Source organism: Agelaius phoeniceus, chromosome 2, assembly GCF_051311805.1.
Source record: "Agelaius phoeniceus isolate bAgePho1 chromosome 2, bAgePho1.hap1, whole genome shotgun sequence".
NCBI classification, from domain to species: Eukaryota; Metazoa; Chordata; class Aves; order Passeriformes; family Icteridae; genus Agelaius; species Agelaius phoeniceus.
This window is the reverse complement of record NC_135266.1, coordinates 57,668,695-57,682,987: the sequence shown is the minus strand read 5'-3', so window position 1 is coordinate 57,682,987 and position 14,293 is coordinate 57,668,695. Positions and strand designations below refer to the sequence as shown.

The 14,293-nt window shown below is 41.1% G+C and overlaps 1 protein-coding gene across 1 annotated transcript in view; it reads right to left on the bottom strand.

Moving 5' to 3' along the window:
* Window positions 1-12,297: 12,297 nt before the first annotated feature.
* DIAPH3 (diaphanous related formin 3) overlaps window positions 12,298-14,293 on the bottom strand; it is a 212,388-nt gene continuing 210,392 nt past the window's right edge. Inside the window, exon 28 of the mRNA XM_077173643.1 lies at window positions 12,298-13,796. Coding sequence (XP_077029758.1) covers window positions 13,540-13,796 — 257 coding nt within the window. The 3' untranslated portion in view covers window positions 12,298-13,539. The remainder of the gene's footprint in view (window positions 13,797-14,293) is intronic.

Below are 14,293 nucleotides of genomic sequence, written 5' to 3'. Positions count from 1 at the left end.
CGGCCAGGCAGGCCCACAGATATCACCCGGGCCTGCCATTTAAATTCATTGTTCTAGGTAAGCTGCCACACCTCCATGGGGTGATTTTCCAGTGGGATGATTCCATCAAGGGCAAGGACCGGGGCTCGGGGGATCCCCTCTTAATCATAGAGTGGGTGTTCCTCAGCCATCACAGGTCCAAAAGGATGACGCAGCCAGCCGAGCTGGTGGCAGAATTGATCAGAAAGGCTAGATCACGGATCAGAGAGTTGGCAGGTTGTGACTTTGACTGCATCCACATTCCTTTAAAATTCGATTCAGGCCATCTAAAAAGAAAAATGATTGATAACCTTCTGGAAACAAATGAGACGCTTCAACTGGCTTTGGACAGCTACACCGGCCAAATTGCAGTAGATCAGCCGGCCCACAAATTATTCAATCAGGAATTCACATTGTCTATAAAATCAGTTCAGAGTAGAACCCCTCTGAAGGCTTTGACAGTTTTTACAGACGCGTCTGGAGCATCCCACAAGTCAGTGATGACCTGGAAGGATCCTCAGACTCAGCGGTGGGAGGCAGATGTCACCGAGGTGGAAGGTTCACCTCAAGTTGCTGAGTTGGACGCAGTTGTCAGAGCCTTTGAGAGGTTCTCTGAACCATTCAATTTGGTCACTGATTCAGCCTATGTCGCGGGTGTAGTTTCCAGAGCCGAAAATGCAATTTTACAGGAGGTATCAAACATCCCTTTGTTTAACTTGCTCTCTAAACTTGTGAACTTAGTCTCCCACCGAGAGCAACCCTTTTATGTGATGCATGTCAGGTCACATACCGATTTGCCTGGGTTTATTGCGGAAGGCAATAGGCGTGCTGACGCCCTTGCCGCTCCTGTTCAAGCTGCCCCACTCCCTGATCTGTTCAGTCAGGCCAAGATCAGCCACCAGCAATTTCATCAGAACGCCCCTGGCCTTGTTCGACAATTCCATCTTACACGCGAACAGGCCAAGGCGATCGTGGCTACATGTCCTCAATGCCAGTCCCACCAGCTCCCAACAATACCCTTGGGAGCTAACCCCAGAGGTCTATCTAGTTGCGAGGTGTGGCAGATGGATGTTACCCACATCCCTGCCTTTGGCCGTCTGCAATTCGTACATGTCTCGGTGGATACCTTCTCCGGCGCAGTCTATGCCTCTGCCCACACAGGGGAAAAGGCAGCAGATTGTGAAAAACACCTAGTTCAAGCGTTCGCTGTCCTGGGCATCCCCAAGGTCCTGAAAACAGACAATGGCCCGGCGTATAAATCCAGGGAGCTGCGAAGCTTCCTGCAACAATGGGGAATAGAGCATAAGACCGGCATCCCCTATTCCCCGACAGGCCAAGCCGTGGTAGAAAGGACCCACCAGAGCCTAAAGAGAGTTTTAGAACAACAGCGAGTGGCTGTGAAGGTGGAGTCCCCCCATATCCGTCTCGCGAAGGCGCTTTTTACCATTAACTTCCTAAACTGTTCTTTCGAAAATCTCAATCCGCCTATTGTGCGACATTTCGGGAGACATGAGCAGCTGCAGGCCAGGGTCAGGCCTCCTGTCCTGATTAAGGATCCGGAGACCTGGAAAACGGAGGGGCCTTTCGATCTAGTGACCTGGGGAAGGGGATACGCTTGCGTGTCCACCCCCTCAGGTCCGAGATGGATCCCCGCTAAGTGGGTCAAGCCCTTCCGCCCTGGGAAGACTCTGAGAGCAGAAAACGTAGAACAGGTCACGGAGGCATGTTGGCGGCGGCGGCGGAAGCTCCCAGGGATGGAGCCACTCCCAGTTTAACCCTCTCCCTGCCCCAGGCAGGACCTGATTCAGAGTCATTCCTTATGTCTGTCTCTTGTTTGTTTTTAGTTTTCCCCCAATGGACGGTGTTTGCCCTTACAGTTCTTTTATTTCTAAACGAAAAAGGGGGAGATGTTGTGGTGTGTTTTATGCTTGTTCAGTTTTCCCTCCATTGTTTCTCTCAGAAAGTCCTGCCCTGTTACCCGTTTGTGTCAATCCCCAAACCCCTCCCCAGTTGTCTTGGATACCAAATGTATCTTTCTTGTTCCCCACCCCTGGCAGCCTGCCTGTCACTCGACACCCCTGCCTCTTTTTCTAGAGAGTTCGGGCCAGGGTGTCGAGTGATTGGGTTAGGGGCCAGGGTCCCTCCCGCAACTGTGTTTGATGGGTTCTCCGATCATGCCAATCCTTAATGTATCCCTCTCTGATTTGCTATCTTTCACCCCTCCCACCCTCTGTAAAACCGAGGCTTTTTCCCTGCCTCGGGGCTCTCAGCTTCTTCCACCGAACCTGCACGTTTCCCTACCAATAAAACCACCCCCCCGAAGAAACTGAGGGTCGCCTCTTCATTTCATCCTGCGACTTCGGAGCTCTTTACTGCGGCCACATGTCCGCAAGGCTTGACATCGCCTTGGGCACAAAGCCCTGACTCCGGGTTGGGGAAGTGCCTTACTGGCTGGAGGTTGGCTGGACACTTATCTAGCCTGGGCGTTTCACTTTTCACCGGCCACTGCTCCAATTAATACCATAGGGATGAGCAGGACAGGAGCACTTGGTGTTAGCTTTCCCTGGATGCCATGCCTGGTTGACAGATACATTCCTCTGTTGCCCTTAGGAAAGAGGCAGCAATCACTACCACTGCTCTTTTGCTTCTTCCTGGAAATGATGATGAATTTCTGAGCCTTTCGAGTGTGTGGCTTTTCCTAAAGTGCCAGTGAGACTGGGGTTGTACCTGCAATGTGAGGATTAGTGCCAGCACACGGTGTCAGTAGGAGTCAGGCTCAAAATAAACAAAGGGAGATGCCGAGGGGAGAGTATGAGAGTTGAGTTCCTTGCCAAAGGACACTGTGCACAAGAGATGTTTACATGACTGGAAAAGCAGCAGAAAGAGAGATCAGATGAGTACTAGACATGTTTACAGGACTGAATCGTTTCCATAGCACATAGCTTCCAACTGCTAGACACAGGTAAGTCCCTGCATTCCCCTTCGGGGAGCAGAGATGGTTTGTTTTTGTTGCTATGTTCCTTTACCACTATTCAATTACCTTTAGAAAATCTCATGGTTTCTTTTGTGAGCTGTTGGCATAAAGGTTTCTTTGCCTTCAGTAACACAGCAATCTTTGCTTAGGAATAAAATCTCATTGCTTTTTGTCTTGACACCACGTCTGCAGCAGTTTTGGAGGATTGTGCATTTTGCTTTTCCCATTATTTTAAAAAAAAGTAAACATATCAACGCTAGGTATTTTGCCATCTGATAGCAGCTGTGCTTTTCAGAAGCCCCCTGTGCAAAAGTAGCACTCCTCACCCTTTTGGAACATGACACAATCCCCCCTCTGCCTTTCCTGAAACAGTGCATATCTGCTGTAATGCCCGAGGCTTTCAGCGTGCTGCTGCACCTATGATCTACAAAGCATCTTGGAAAGCTGTAGCAGGGCATTATCCAGTTGTGCATGTCAAAATAATTAGGTGAGATAAAGGTGAAACTGGGAGGTCAGCATTCTGAGATATCCTTGTTTTTGCAAGCTTAAGTAATTTATTCTATTTTGTTCACAGGGCTTTCTGAGATAGTCTCTAAAACCACAGATAGCAAGTCCTAAACTAAAGGTACACTAAAGCTGTACCTTCTTTCTGCTTTTATTAAAAACCCTAGAGTCATATTATAAACCTGCAAGATGAAGTTCAAGGAGTTATTCTTGTCATCAAGAGCCTGAGGTGTACATTTTATAATAATATAATAATAATAGCCTATTGTACATTTTATATATATTATTTTTAAGAGAGAATTTTCATAGCTGCAGAATATGAGATGGAAAACAGGTGACTACATGCAAGTGCAATGCCAAGACATTTGTAGAAGTTGATTATTCCAAATATACATAGGCTATGACTAGCTGTTGTACCAGTCAAAGTCTGATGCAAAGCACAAAAACACACAGGAGGAAGAACAAAACTAGACACCTTCTTGTCAGGTGATGGCTACAAATTTATGCTGCTGGGTTTTTTTGACCTGCAGTGCCTGCTGCTTTGATGGTGGGTTGGTTTTAAGTGGATAGTTGTTTTGCCATAGGCTTAGTGAGTGACTGTTGGTGGATGGGTCACAAGTGGGAATTTAATTTCAAGGTCCAAACTGAGCAGAAAATCCATGGGACAACAAGCGACACCACAGGGTCTAAAACATGCAGTCTGTGGGATCACACTGTACGTGTGGTAGCCTCCAGCATATCATCAACTGAAAGGCAGACAGAAGGTCCCCAGGGAAAAGAATTGTCCAGGTACTTGTGTTAGGTTCTGAAGGAAAAAAATTGTGCTAATACCATTCAAAGAGAGAATTTTCCACCTAGAGGACTCAATTCACCTCCTTCTTTTATGAACATGAGAGACATCTGCTGTCTCAAGCCTGGCAAGAAAGAATAAAGCACATGGAGTTCGTGACATGATGCTGAGCAGGGACTCCATCTTCCCTTTATTCTGGATTTAGGTGGCACACTGGTTTCTCTAATCATTTGCAAATGTTCAGTCACATCTGCCCACACCCGAGCTGGTCCCCTCAGGCTCTCTTTCTAGTTGAAGGAGGCAATAGGCATGGCTGCAGACTGCCTTCTCTCTTCCCAACATATGCAGTTGAAAGAGTTCAAATTGGCCTGTTCTGTGTAGGAGGAAAGCCATGATGAGTGATAAAGAAAAGCTGAGATGAATGATGATCTCTGTTGGGGATTTTAACATCAGCAACTTCTAAAGTGAGGTGATATGAAGCCTGCACAAGAGATTGCGTATTGTTCCATGCAAAAAAGAGTTTTCCTTTCACTTTTACTATTAGCAAGAGCAATCTGTATAAAACGCATTTTGCTCTCCATTATAGCCGGACTGTGCACAGGGAGCTCAGGCTTCAGTGGCAATGCTCCCCTGCAGCCCTCAGCCTGATGCTGCTAACAATAAACATCTTCTTTTGTCCATGACATCTCCCAGGGAAACATGGAAAGGTGTCATATCACAGACTTCTGGGCCCCATTTTTATATAATTAACTGGTTTGCCACCTAAAATGCTGTAATTAAGCTTTCATGTGTAAAGCAGGAACATATGCTACTGTCAAAGGAATGTGAATGAGACAAGTCAGGCATTTCACATTAATTTAACTATACCACTATTAACTCTCTTCCACTTGTTAGTGGTGACCAAAGGCAGAGACTAGTGGTGGTGGCTGTTGCTTGCATACAAACGTGGCAGGGCTCTCAGTGAGGTGCACTGTACTGAGGACTAACAACATGACTTACCTTAAAGGTAGGAGTTGTTTCTGTCCAGTGTGACTATCTCAGTGATGCAAGGAAATTTTCTGTGACGGGCCAGTACTGCATGCCTGAGTTAGTTGTGGATGGACGGGAGAAGTGTGATAACAGACTTTGTTTTTATAAGAATACTAGGTTGTGGATTTCAAGTTCACCAAGTCTATGAGTATAACAGTACTCTTCAAGGAGTCATAGCATGGGCTGAGGCATTGGCCCACTGTCCACCACATTATATAATCGTTAATCTGTCCCTGAAATAAGTGTGACCTATGCCAATATGCCCATGCACAGTTTGTGGGGTGACAAAACAGCCAACACAGAGGCTGTGTGTCCTGCGACATGGCCTTCAAAATTGCTTGCCCTTTGCTTTGCTCCCAATTGGCTCAGCCATTGACTGGAATGCTGCCTTGTAGACCATGTGTTTTCTGCTGAGGGGTCTTTATGATTGTGGCTCATTTAAGGAAAATTAGAATTGTACACAATCCTGACTCCTGCATGACATAAGAAATTTGATTACAGGATCATTTTTGCTGGTTAAAATTTCAGGCAGTAATTCAACTCTCCTATCCAGCATGATATTTATTGGACTGGCAACAAGAAAATTATAATTATACTAAAAAACTGCACAGATTGGAGCTGGAAGCAATGAGACAATAAAGCCCCACAGTATCAGCTGTATAGCTGCCTCCAGGCTAGAACTGCACTTTGAGTCATCCTATTTAGGAGCTGTCTCCAGCACTCACTGAAGTCAACAGGAGCCTTTGATTTCTTCTCAGTAGGTGCTGGATCAGACTGTTACAGTCTCCTTTTAAAGTCTAAGAACAAGGGGGCAAAAGGCAAGCTTCGTGAGCCACATTGTACCAATGAAATAATATCACTTTAAGAAGAAACATGCTCCTTGGAGAAACATAAAATTTGCAGGAGGATGAGAGTTCAGGGCACTGCAATTACTACATAATAGTAAAATTTCATCAGTGAGCAAGGACAAAGCTGAATTTCTGGGGTAATGCTTGATGTGCAGCATGGGAGAGGTTTGTCAAAAACAAAATCCATGGCTGGAAAATAGGCAGCATTTAGAAATAAAAACCACAGCAATTAGCAGTGCAGTTTGCATGCAAGGGGCTTGAAGTTAAAAATGTATTATATACTCATCTAAAACTTTATGGTACTTTGAGATGTATCTGCTGTATATATGGTGGAACACGCCAATCATTTGGCAAAAAATCGCCCAAAAGTTTAGTGAATGAATTAGTTAGTTGGAGCATTATCCATTTCTTTCTGAAGGCCAATCACAAAGGGGTCAAGTTGTTCTGCCAGGAAAATGTCCTAAGGGGCATATTTTATTTTACCTTTGTCAGCACATTGGAGAGGATTTTGCTCAAGTCACCTTTGTATATTTTATTCATTAGGGCATGATCCTGAAAGGCTACACTCACCCTTTGATCAGAGTAATTTCATGCAGCCTGAGGATGACGAGTACTTGCGAGGACATGCTGGGGACCTCACAGGATTAGGTTTTGGGCACCTGTGTTCATATACTGGACTTCTGAGCTGAAAATGGGGCAGGTTAATAATTTCAGGCAAGGTGCTGAAGCTGCTAATCAAAGCACCATTGCAAAAGATATAAGATGAACATTGAGTCTTCTTGGTTTTATCTAATTAAAAGCAATTTTAACTTTAATATAGGTTTGTGTATTTAGTATTAAAGATATTGGAGATGGAAATGGAAGAAATGATCCTGCACAGACTGTTTCATGAAAGACTTAATTTGTTCTTGCCTGCTGATTTTGATACTCTACCTAGGTGCTATTCAATTTTAACTGTTTATTAGATAATGGAAAGATTTACTGTCGCACAGCCTTTCTGCGAAAAATAAAAACATCTAATGTCTCCTTGGGGATTTGGTAATCAAAGAATAGAAAATTGTATTCTGGAGCCAAAGTTAATGAGAGCTCATTCTGTTCCTTCTGGACAAGAGTGTCCCATGTCCCCTGCTGAGGGGACAGGGAGAAAACTGGCTCTTCCAGCCATTGTCCAGAGGCTTGAGCAACTAATCTGTGGTGTGGGGTTGCAGGCTGGAATCCATTACATCCCAAGTGAAAAAAATTCTCATACTGCCATGGTTACTGTTCCTTCTGATTGTCCACCATGTCAGTGGATTCCAGGACGGAGATGAAGACAGGGATCTGGTTATCTTGTCATGATGCTGCAGCACAAAAAGGCAAAGTGCCACCTTGCAGGAAAGGTTCCACCTTCCACATGGCAGGAAAGTTTTTCTGTCCAAGTGTTTTTAATGCAGTGCCTAGGCACCTTGGAGATAAATTTGTCCATAACCAACTCCCTCCCCTTCTAAAGGGGTGGAAATCTCTCACCTCATTTTTCATTTCAAACCATTTTTTTGTGGTTCCTCTACCTCAGTGGTTGTCTTTCAGGAGCAGTGCTGATGGGTTGTGCTCTGAGATTCATTACTGAAGAAGTCGTGAGTGAAATTGATGGGTCTTACATTCCACTATCAAGGTGACTTGTTTGACTGGACTGCTCTGCTTTTCTATCCATTAGCAGAAAGTACCCTTCATTAGGAAGGAATTCGATCAACAGACTGCATAATTGCCATTTCTGTCTTAGTTAATGGAAAGAGTCGTGTTGCACTCCATGTTTTCAACTATATGAAACAACCCTCCCATTAAAATGCAACAAATTAAACAGAGCTTTTACAAAAGCCTCTTTTTTAACTAACAGTTATAGACTGCAAAGTTTAAAATGGCTTGCTTTGGATAGAAAATTTCAATTAAGGGCTAAACTATATATAAGAAGGCAAAATAATTGAGAATTTAAGCTCCTTCTGTGCAGCTTGCATGGAGTCATTAGACTTGGAGAGTGGGTGTAATAGCTGTCTTTAGGAGGCATAAGGAATATGTGCACATTCTGGTGCTGTTTTGACACCTGAATAATTTAGAAGACTGTCTTTTTTAATTGTACTTAATGTGTGGCTCTAGAACCATGGGGTCTTTTTTATGGTGATCCCATGATTTGAGGCCACATTTGCTGGCCATGCTTCCTGTGCCTTTCCACAGTCTGAAACACTGGGAGGGCAGAGTGGCATCTGTGCTGCCTTCACTGCGCCAGCCAGGGCAGCTGCCAAGAGCAGCATTGTCTGGCACAGCCATAGGGAAGGTATGGCCACCGTGTGGACTCCTCTCTCTCCTCATGCTCTTCTTTTTGCTACCAAAGTGAAGAGGAGCAGAGCTGGTGCTTGGATTTAAGATGAAAATATTCTCAGGTTTTATGGTAGCACATATTTATCTCTGCCAGACTTTTCCTTCCTTTGATTCATTTGAGGGCTTCAAGAACTAACAGCCCAACAGCATTGCTTACTCTGAGGATATTCTGATATATGTCTTTGAAAAGACACCTGTGGCCATACCAACTCTGGATCACCCACCATCATTTCCTTCATGACCTTTATAGATGTCAGATGAGACTGGGTTTTTCCCCCCCTAGTTCTTTCATTCTGCACTGAATGCAATTTCAGGTCCCAGAAGTGAAATCAGGCAGCACATTAATCAACTCTTCTCCCCAGTCTCTGCACTTCTGTCTTTCCATAGTTTATTTTTTCTGACTAATGTAACACAGATTTAAAAATAGGGGTACATTATCCTCCCAAAATACATACAAATCTGGTATCAGCAGTGGAATAAGCTCATTTAGATTAAAGGAACCATTTTCTTTCTGTGGAATGAAATACCTTATCTGCCTGTTTGGGTTACATTTCAAGTGTTATGCCTCCTACGGCATATAGGGCTGATGTCGCATGCAAGTCATCTGCTTAGTGTCCTTCTGGTATGCTGCTAGAACATATTTCCCTTAACAATTCTTCAGTGTATGCCTTTGCATGGATCACAAAAAAGAAAAAGCTGCATTATGGAAGAAGAAGCACAGAGGAGTTTAAATGTACCCAGCTAACATATGAAACTTAATGGCTACCTCTGCAGCTGGGAGGGAGAGACAAATTGTGCCTGAACACCTCTTGTTTATTTTGTACTGCTGTCAGAGTGACCAGAATGCTTTATCAAACATGTTTTTACAGTGAGGTGTAGAGCCCTGTTCTAAATACTATACTTCACCTAGAACACACAATAGTGCAATAGAGAAAATGTGTTTGGAAAGGAAGAAAATGTGTTTGCTTCTTGCGTTAAAAAAACACAAACCAAGTTCATTAGTTGGTGCTGTAGTTAATTTAATAGCAGATGGTAATTTCAGAATTTCTTAGATATAGGAATCTTGGCATAAAATTAGATTGAAAAATTGATAAAGTGCAGTTTGTCTAATTTCTTTTATTTAATAAACTAGGCAATAGTTCCTCAAACTTTCAAGAGAAGTTATTTTTCTGCTGCAGTTCAGTTGTGTAGAACCCATACATCACATTAAAAAAAATTAGAAAATGGTATAGTAATGCTTTATTTCATTCTGGAGAAAGCAATGTTGTCATGTAATTGCTTTTTTGCTGAGCTCTTTCACTTGACCCTGCTTGCTTATTATAATGTTTTAGGTGCCATAGCTTCGGGTTTATTGACCCCTGTTTGTTGCCCATTTGTTTTATAGTTACTGAGTATTGTAAGGCTTGGAAAGATTAGTGTAAAAATTATAATTTGGTCCTACTCATTAGAAATGGTTGTGGAAAAAGTGTTAGCAGTAAATGTCGTCCTTCTCAGCTTTTATTATAAAAGCCTGAAGGGCTGCAACACCTCCAGCTGGTCAGCATTAACTCGTGCAGTTCTGGAGAATGTGACTTTGGATGGGTCAGGCTGAGGAATGGTTGTATGAGGGAAAACAAAGAAAACTTTGTGCTGGAGGAAAAATATTTGTAGCAACTGCATCTGAGACATTTTTTTCCTACATGTGGTCCTTTCAGTCTCTGAAGCAGTAGTGTTGCCATAATAATTGGCAACTAAAAATAAGTATTTTCATGTTGCTGGTCCATGCCTCTTCAATGAAGCGCCCGACCCAGAGCACTATCACCTCTCATGGCAGTCACCAGATGCTGGCACTTGTTTGCAATGAAAGCACTCCCTCCACTTTTGCTTCTGGGCTTACACACACTGGGGTATTACCCACAACCTGTGAGTCAGGTGTCAAGCTTGGCTGTGTGCAGCTTGAAGAGGCTGCTGCAAACATTCCTGCCTTGCTAAGGTCAAAACATTAGAATATTTCATACAAATTTATACTACTACCACAAACAATACAGTGTCTACAGGAAGTAAAAGTTGATGTAGTAATCAAAATTCTTTTACTGAGTGAAATGAAAAGTCATCCAAAATGCATATGAAGTATCAAAAAGATGTGTTAGACCTTTACAGTTGGACTGGCAAGAAAAGTAATGGATTTTTGTGCCTTCTGTCTCCTGCTCAGGTAGGGAAGGAGCCCTGCAAGATTACTTCAAATGCTTTTATCTGAGCAGTCGTGTTTGACTAAATCAGGAAGCTCTTTTTATAAGGACTTAATTTTCAGGTGTGAATTATAGAGAGGGTGTGGCACAGTACGTGAAACCTTTGTCCATTTCTAACAGAAGTGGTTCATGGCTCAATCCCTTAGCTGTAGGAGTAGGCTCAATACCTGCCAAAAATGACTAGCACATACCAAAAAAGGTCTACCCTAAGTATTCTGGGATTGAATTAACTTTAAATTTTAAACTGAATAAATGAATTAATTTTTAAATTTAATTAAAGCAATTTACTCTATATAATTTACAAGCCGAGTTTTATACTTTAATAAAAACATAAAATCATAGAAATCAATGCAGCTATAATACTTTCAAAGTTTTTTTTTCTCTGAACTCATTAGGCAATACTAGCATTTTTCATATCAAAAACACCCTGTGTATGAGTTTGTGTCTAATGGAAATTAAAGCAAGATAAAATGTAGAAAGAAAGCCTACTGTGTACTTCAACTGGACCATGTACTTTAGCTCTGAGTAGATTAGGTTATGATGGTACAAAGAAGCACAGAAGGAAGAAAAAATCTGGATGCTGTATTTACATGTATTCTAAGAAGTTGCACAGCTTTTTATTTGCCTTGTTACAGAAATAAAACCTCTGCAAATTAACTTGATGGCTGCTTGAAAGGATTAATTCAGAAACACAATACCTTAGAAGGACTATAAGCCCTGGAATACCTTTCTAAAAGCTTCCCAAACTGTAAAAAAATGTAGCTTAAATTCTGTGATTTAAAGATAAATATTTATTTTAAAGGCTTCTAGCAGCATTTTGTTCATTGCGAAATTCAGTAGATACTTTTGTAACTTTTCTTTGCTTGATCAGCTACGCAGTAGCATCCTGAACTGTCAGTTTTCTGAGGTGGAGTTTCACCCATTAATTCAAATGAACAAGTTTACAGAGTTCATGAAAATAATTTTTACTTCCACCTACACACCACCTACACTACCATCCTCCAAATGCAGGAGGAACATCCTAATATTTAAGGTATGGCTCTCTACTTTTAGCCCTTTTATTTTAGCACATCCCCAGCAACTGAAGAGATCCAGTGTACTGCTAACTTTTATTCCCCTTGAACAGGTATTTTCTTTGTGTTTGAAATGTCATTTTATGTAGTCAATCATATTGGACTTTTTAGACAGTAATTTTTACTGCACCCTGTAAATAGGGGTAGTAAGTGTTAATACTGGAGGTGCAGAAGACCTTAGTAGAACAACTCACAGTCACTGTATTTTGAGTTATACATTCAAGACATATTTCAAATTACCAAAGGAGTCTTTTGTTTGCAGGGGGAGCCATGCCCATTGTTTGCAAGGGGAGCTGAAGAAATGTCTGTCTTACAGGCCTGCTCTGAATCCTTCCCTGATTTGTGTTTATACCTCTCTTTTTTCAGCAAAGGCGGGAAATGTAATTAGTGTATAATGACAGCTACAACAGTCCCAGAAACAGGAGATTGATTCCCACCATGGCTGAAAACCCCCCTATGCCATGTGTGTAATCAGGCCCAGTTTTTGAGTTCTAATTAACTTTATTAATGTTTAGTGCAGGAAGTACAAAGGCAACTTAAACAAGGATATAAAAAGCACTGGAGCATTGAAACACGGGTTTCATGTAACTGACTCTTATTGAAAGACATATTTTTCAGCATTTTGTAAAGAAAAATAAAGTAATTTAGAAGAATGATATTAGATTCTTAATACACTCTTATATTAAGGAAGCTTTAAATAACAGAGCAAAGAGACTAACAATAGCTCCCTACTTGGTAACACTGGTAGCAGCTCTTTCTGATGTGCAATTAATAAATACGATAGCGAACACGCAACCCTGTACAGTGACAGTGGGATAAAAGAGATGCAATCACTTGCAAGACTCCTGTTATGCCAGCAGTAAGACTTTATGGGCTACTGGAAAATGAGTTTGTGAAAAACCAATTGAAAAAATCTTCTCCGTTACATGTTCCTTTTATAGAAACATATTAATTCTCATGTGAAAAGATAAAATATTACACTGGTAAATAACTGTGAAGACATTTTCCCCCACTAAGGACACAATTGCAAAATCTTGCAATCAAAGCAATTGTATATATTATTTTGATATAATAATCACAATTTTAAAGCAGCGATATACTAATTACATATAAAGTATATTATTTGCATAGATTTTTTGTTTACTGCCCATGGATTACCATTTGGTAAATACATCTATAGTTCATCAAGCTTTGGTGCTCTTTGATGAGCTCAAACTGGAATATGGTTGATACTGTATATTACTGTAATTGAAAAGGACACTATAATGATACATTTTTGGTGCTTTAGCCTGCTAAATATAAAAATTACAGTAGAAAATATAAGAATACCTTTTTTGTGTTATTTATTGACCCTATTCCCAGGCATGATGATTTAACAATACTTAAAAGATATTCCTATTTTCAGAAGCACTCAAAACAGATGGTTAGCAGCCTGTCCACTAGAAAGATTGTGCTTTGGAACAATTTAGTATTTATCTTCTTCTGATACTTTTCATATGATTTTTAAGTAAAAACATATAATAAAAAACAATCTTGCAGTTATCCAAAACTATAGTATTGTTTTCTATAGTCTTGCAAACAAAGTTTAGAAGCAGATCCTTCATCCACATAGAAGTCAGGAAGTCAGAAATATGTAACATCAAAAATAGAAAATTATTATTTCTTTAAAGATGTAGTGTAGGCTATTGTTTTTAACTTTTATTTAATCTGTTATATGATTATTCTATAGTGCTCGCAGTCTTGCCAAGAGAGCTTCTACTTCTGGAATGGCTTCTCCCTTAGGAGGGGACCCGATACGATCCATTTTCTTCTCTTTGCCACCTTCTCCATGACAGGATTCCTTTCTCCCAACAGCCCTGTTCAACACCTTAGAACTTGTTTCCACATCATATGTAACTTCTTTGGTGACTGGGCTTCTTGTCGAGTTTAAAGTGATACTGTGGTGTGAACACGGCTTCTCTGGCTGTCCTTTCTGGTTCTCTGCAGAGACAAATCAAACAAACCTTGTTTCATATTAAAATACTCAGTTTCAATATTCTGTAATATAAAAAGACCTCTTGATCAGAGAAATTTTACATGCAGATGATGTACTACAAGGAGTAATGAATGCCAAGGAGGTAAGACAAAATATATTATCCACTTCAAAAGCAGTGGACTGGGTCCCTTGGAAGTGATACAGACTTTACATGTCTTCATTAAATTAACATCCATATTTCTTACAAAATCATGTATATAGCATTACAGGATCCCCCTTTCTTACTGGAGTCAAAGAGGTACCTAGCCCCTCTCAGTGTCTTCCAAGGTTTTACCTCATTAATTACATTTCCTACATACTTTTTAATTGTTCAAATTTTAAAATGTATTCAAAAGTCTATTTTAATTTAATTATTAATTTAATTGTTATACCTTTTCTTTCCTTAGGGAACTTTTAGGCAGCTAAATAATTTCAAGAAATTGCATAATTCACTATTTTTTGC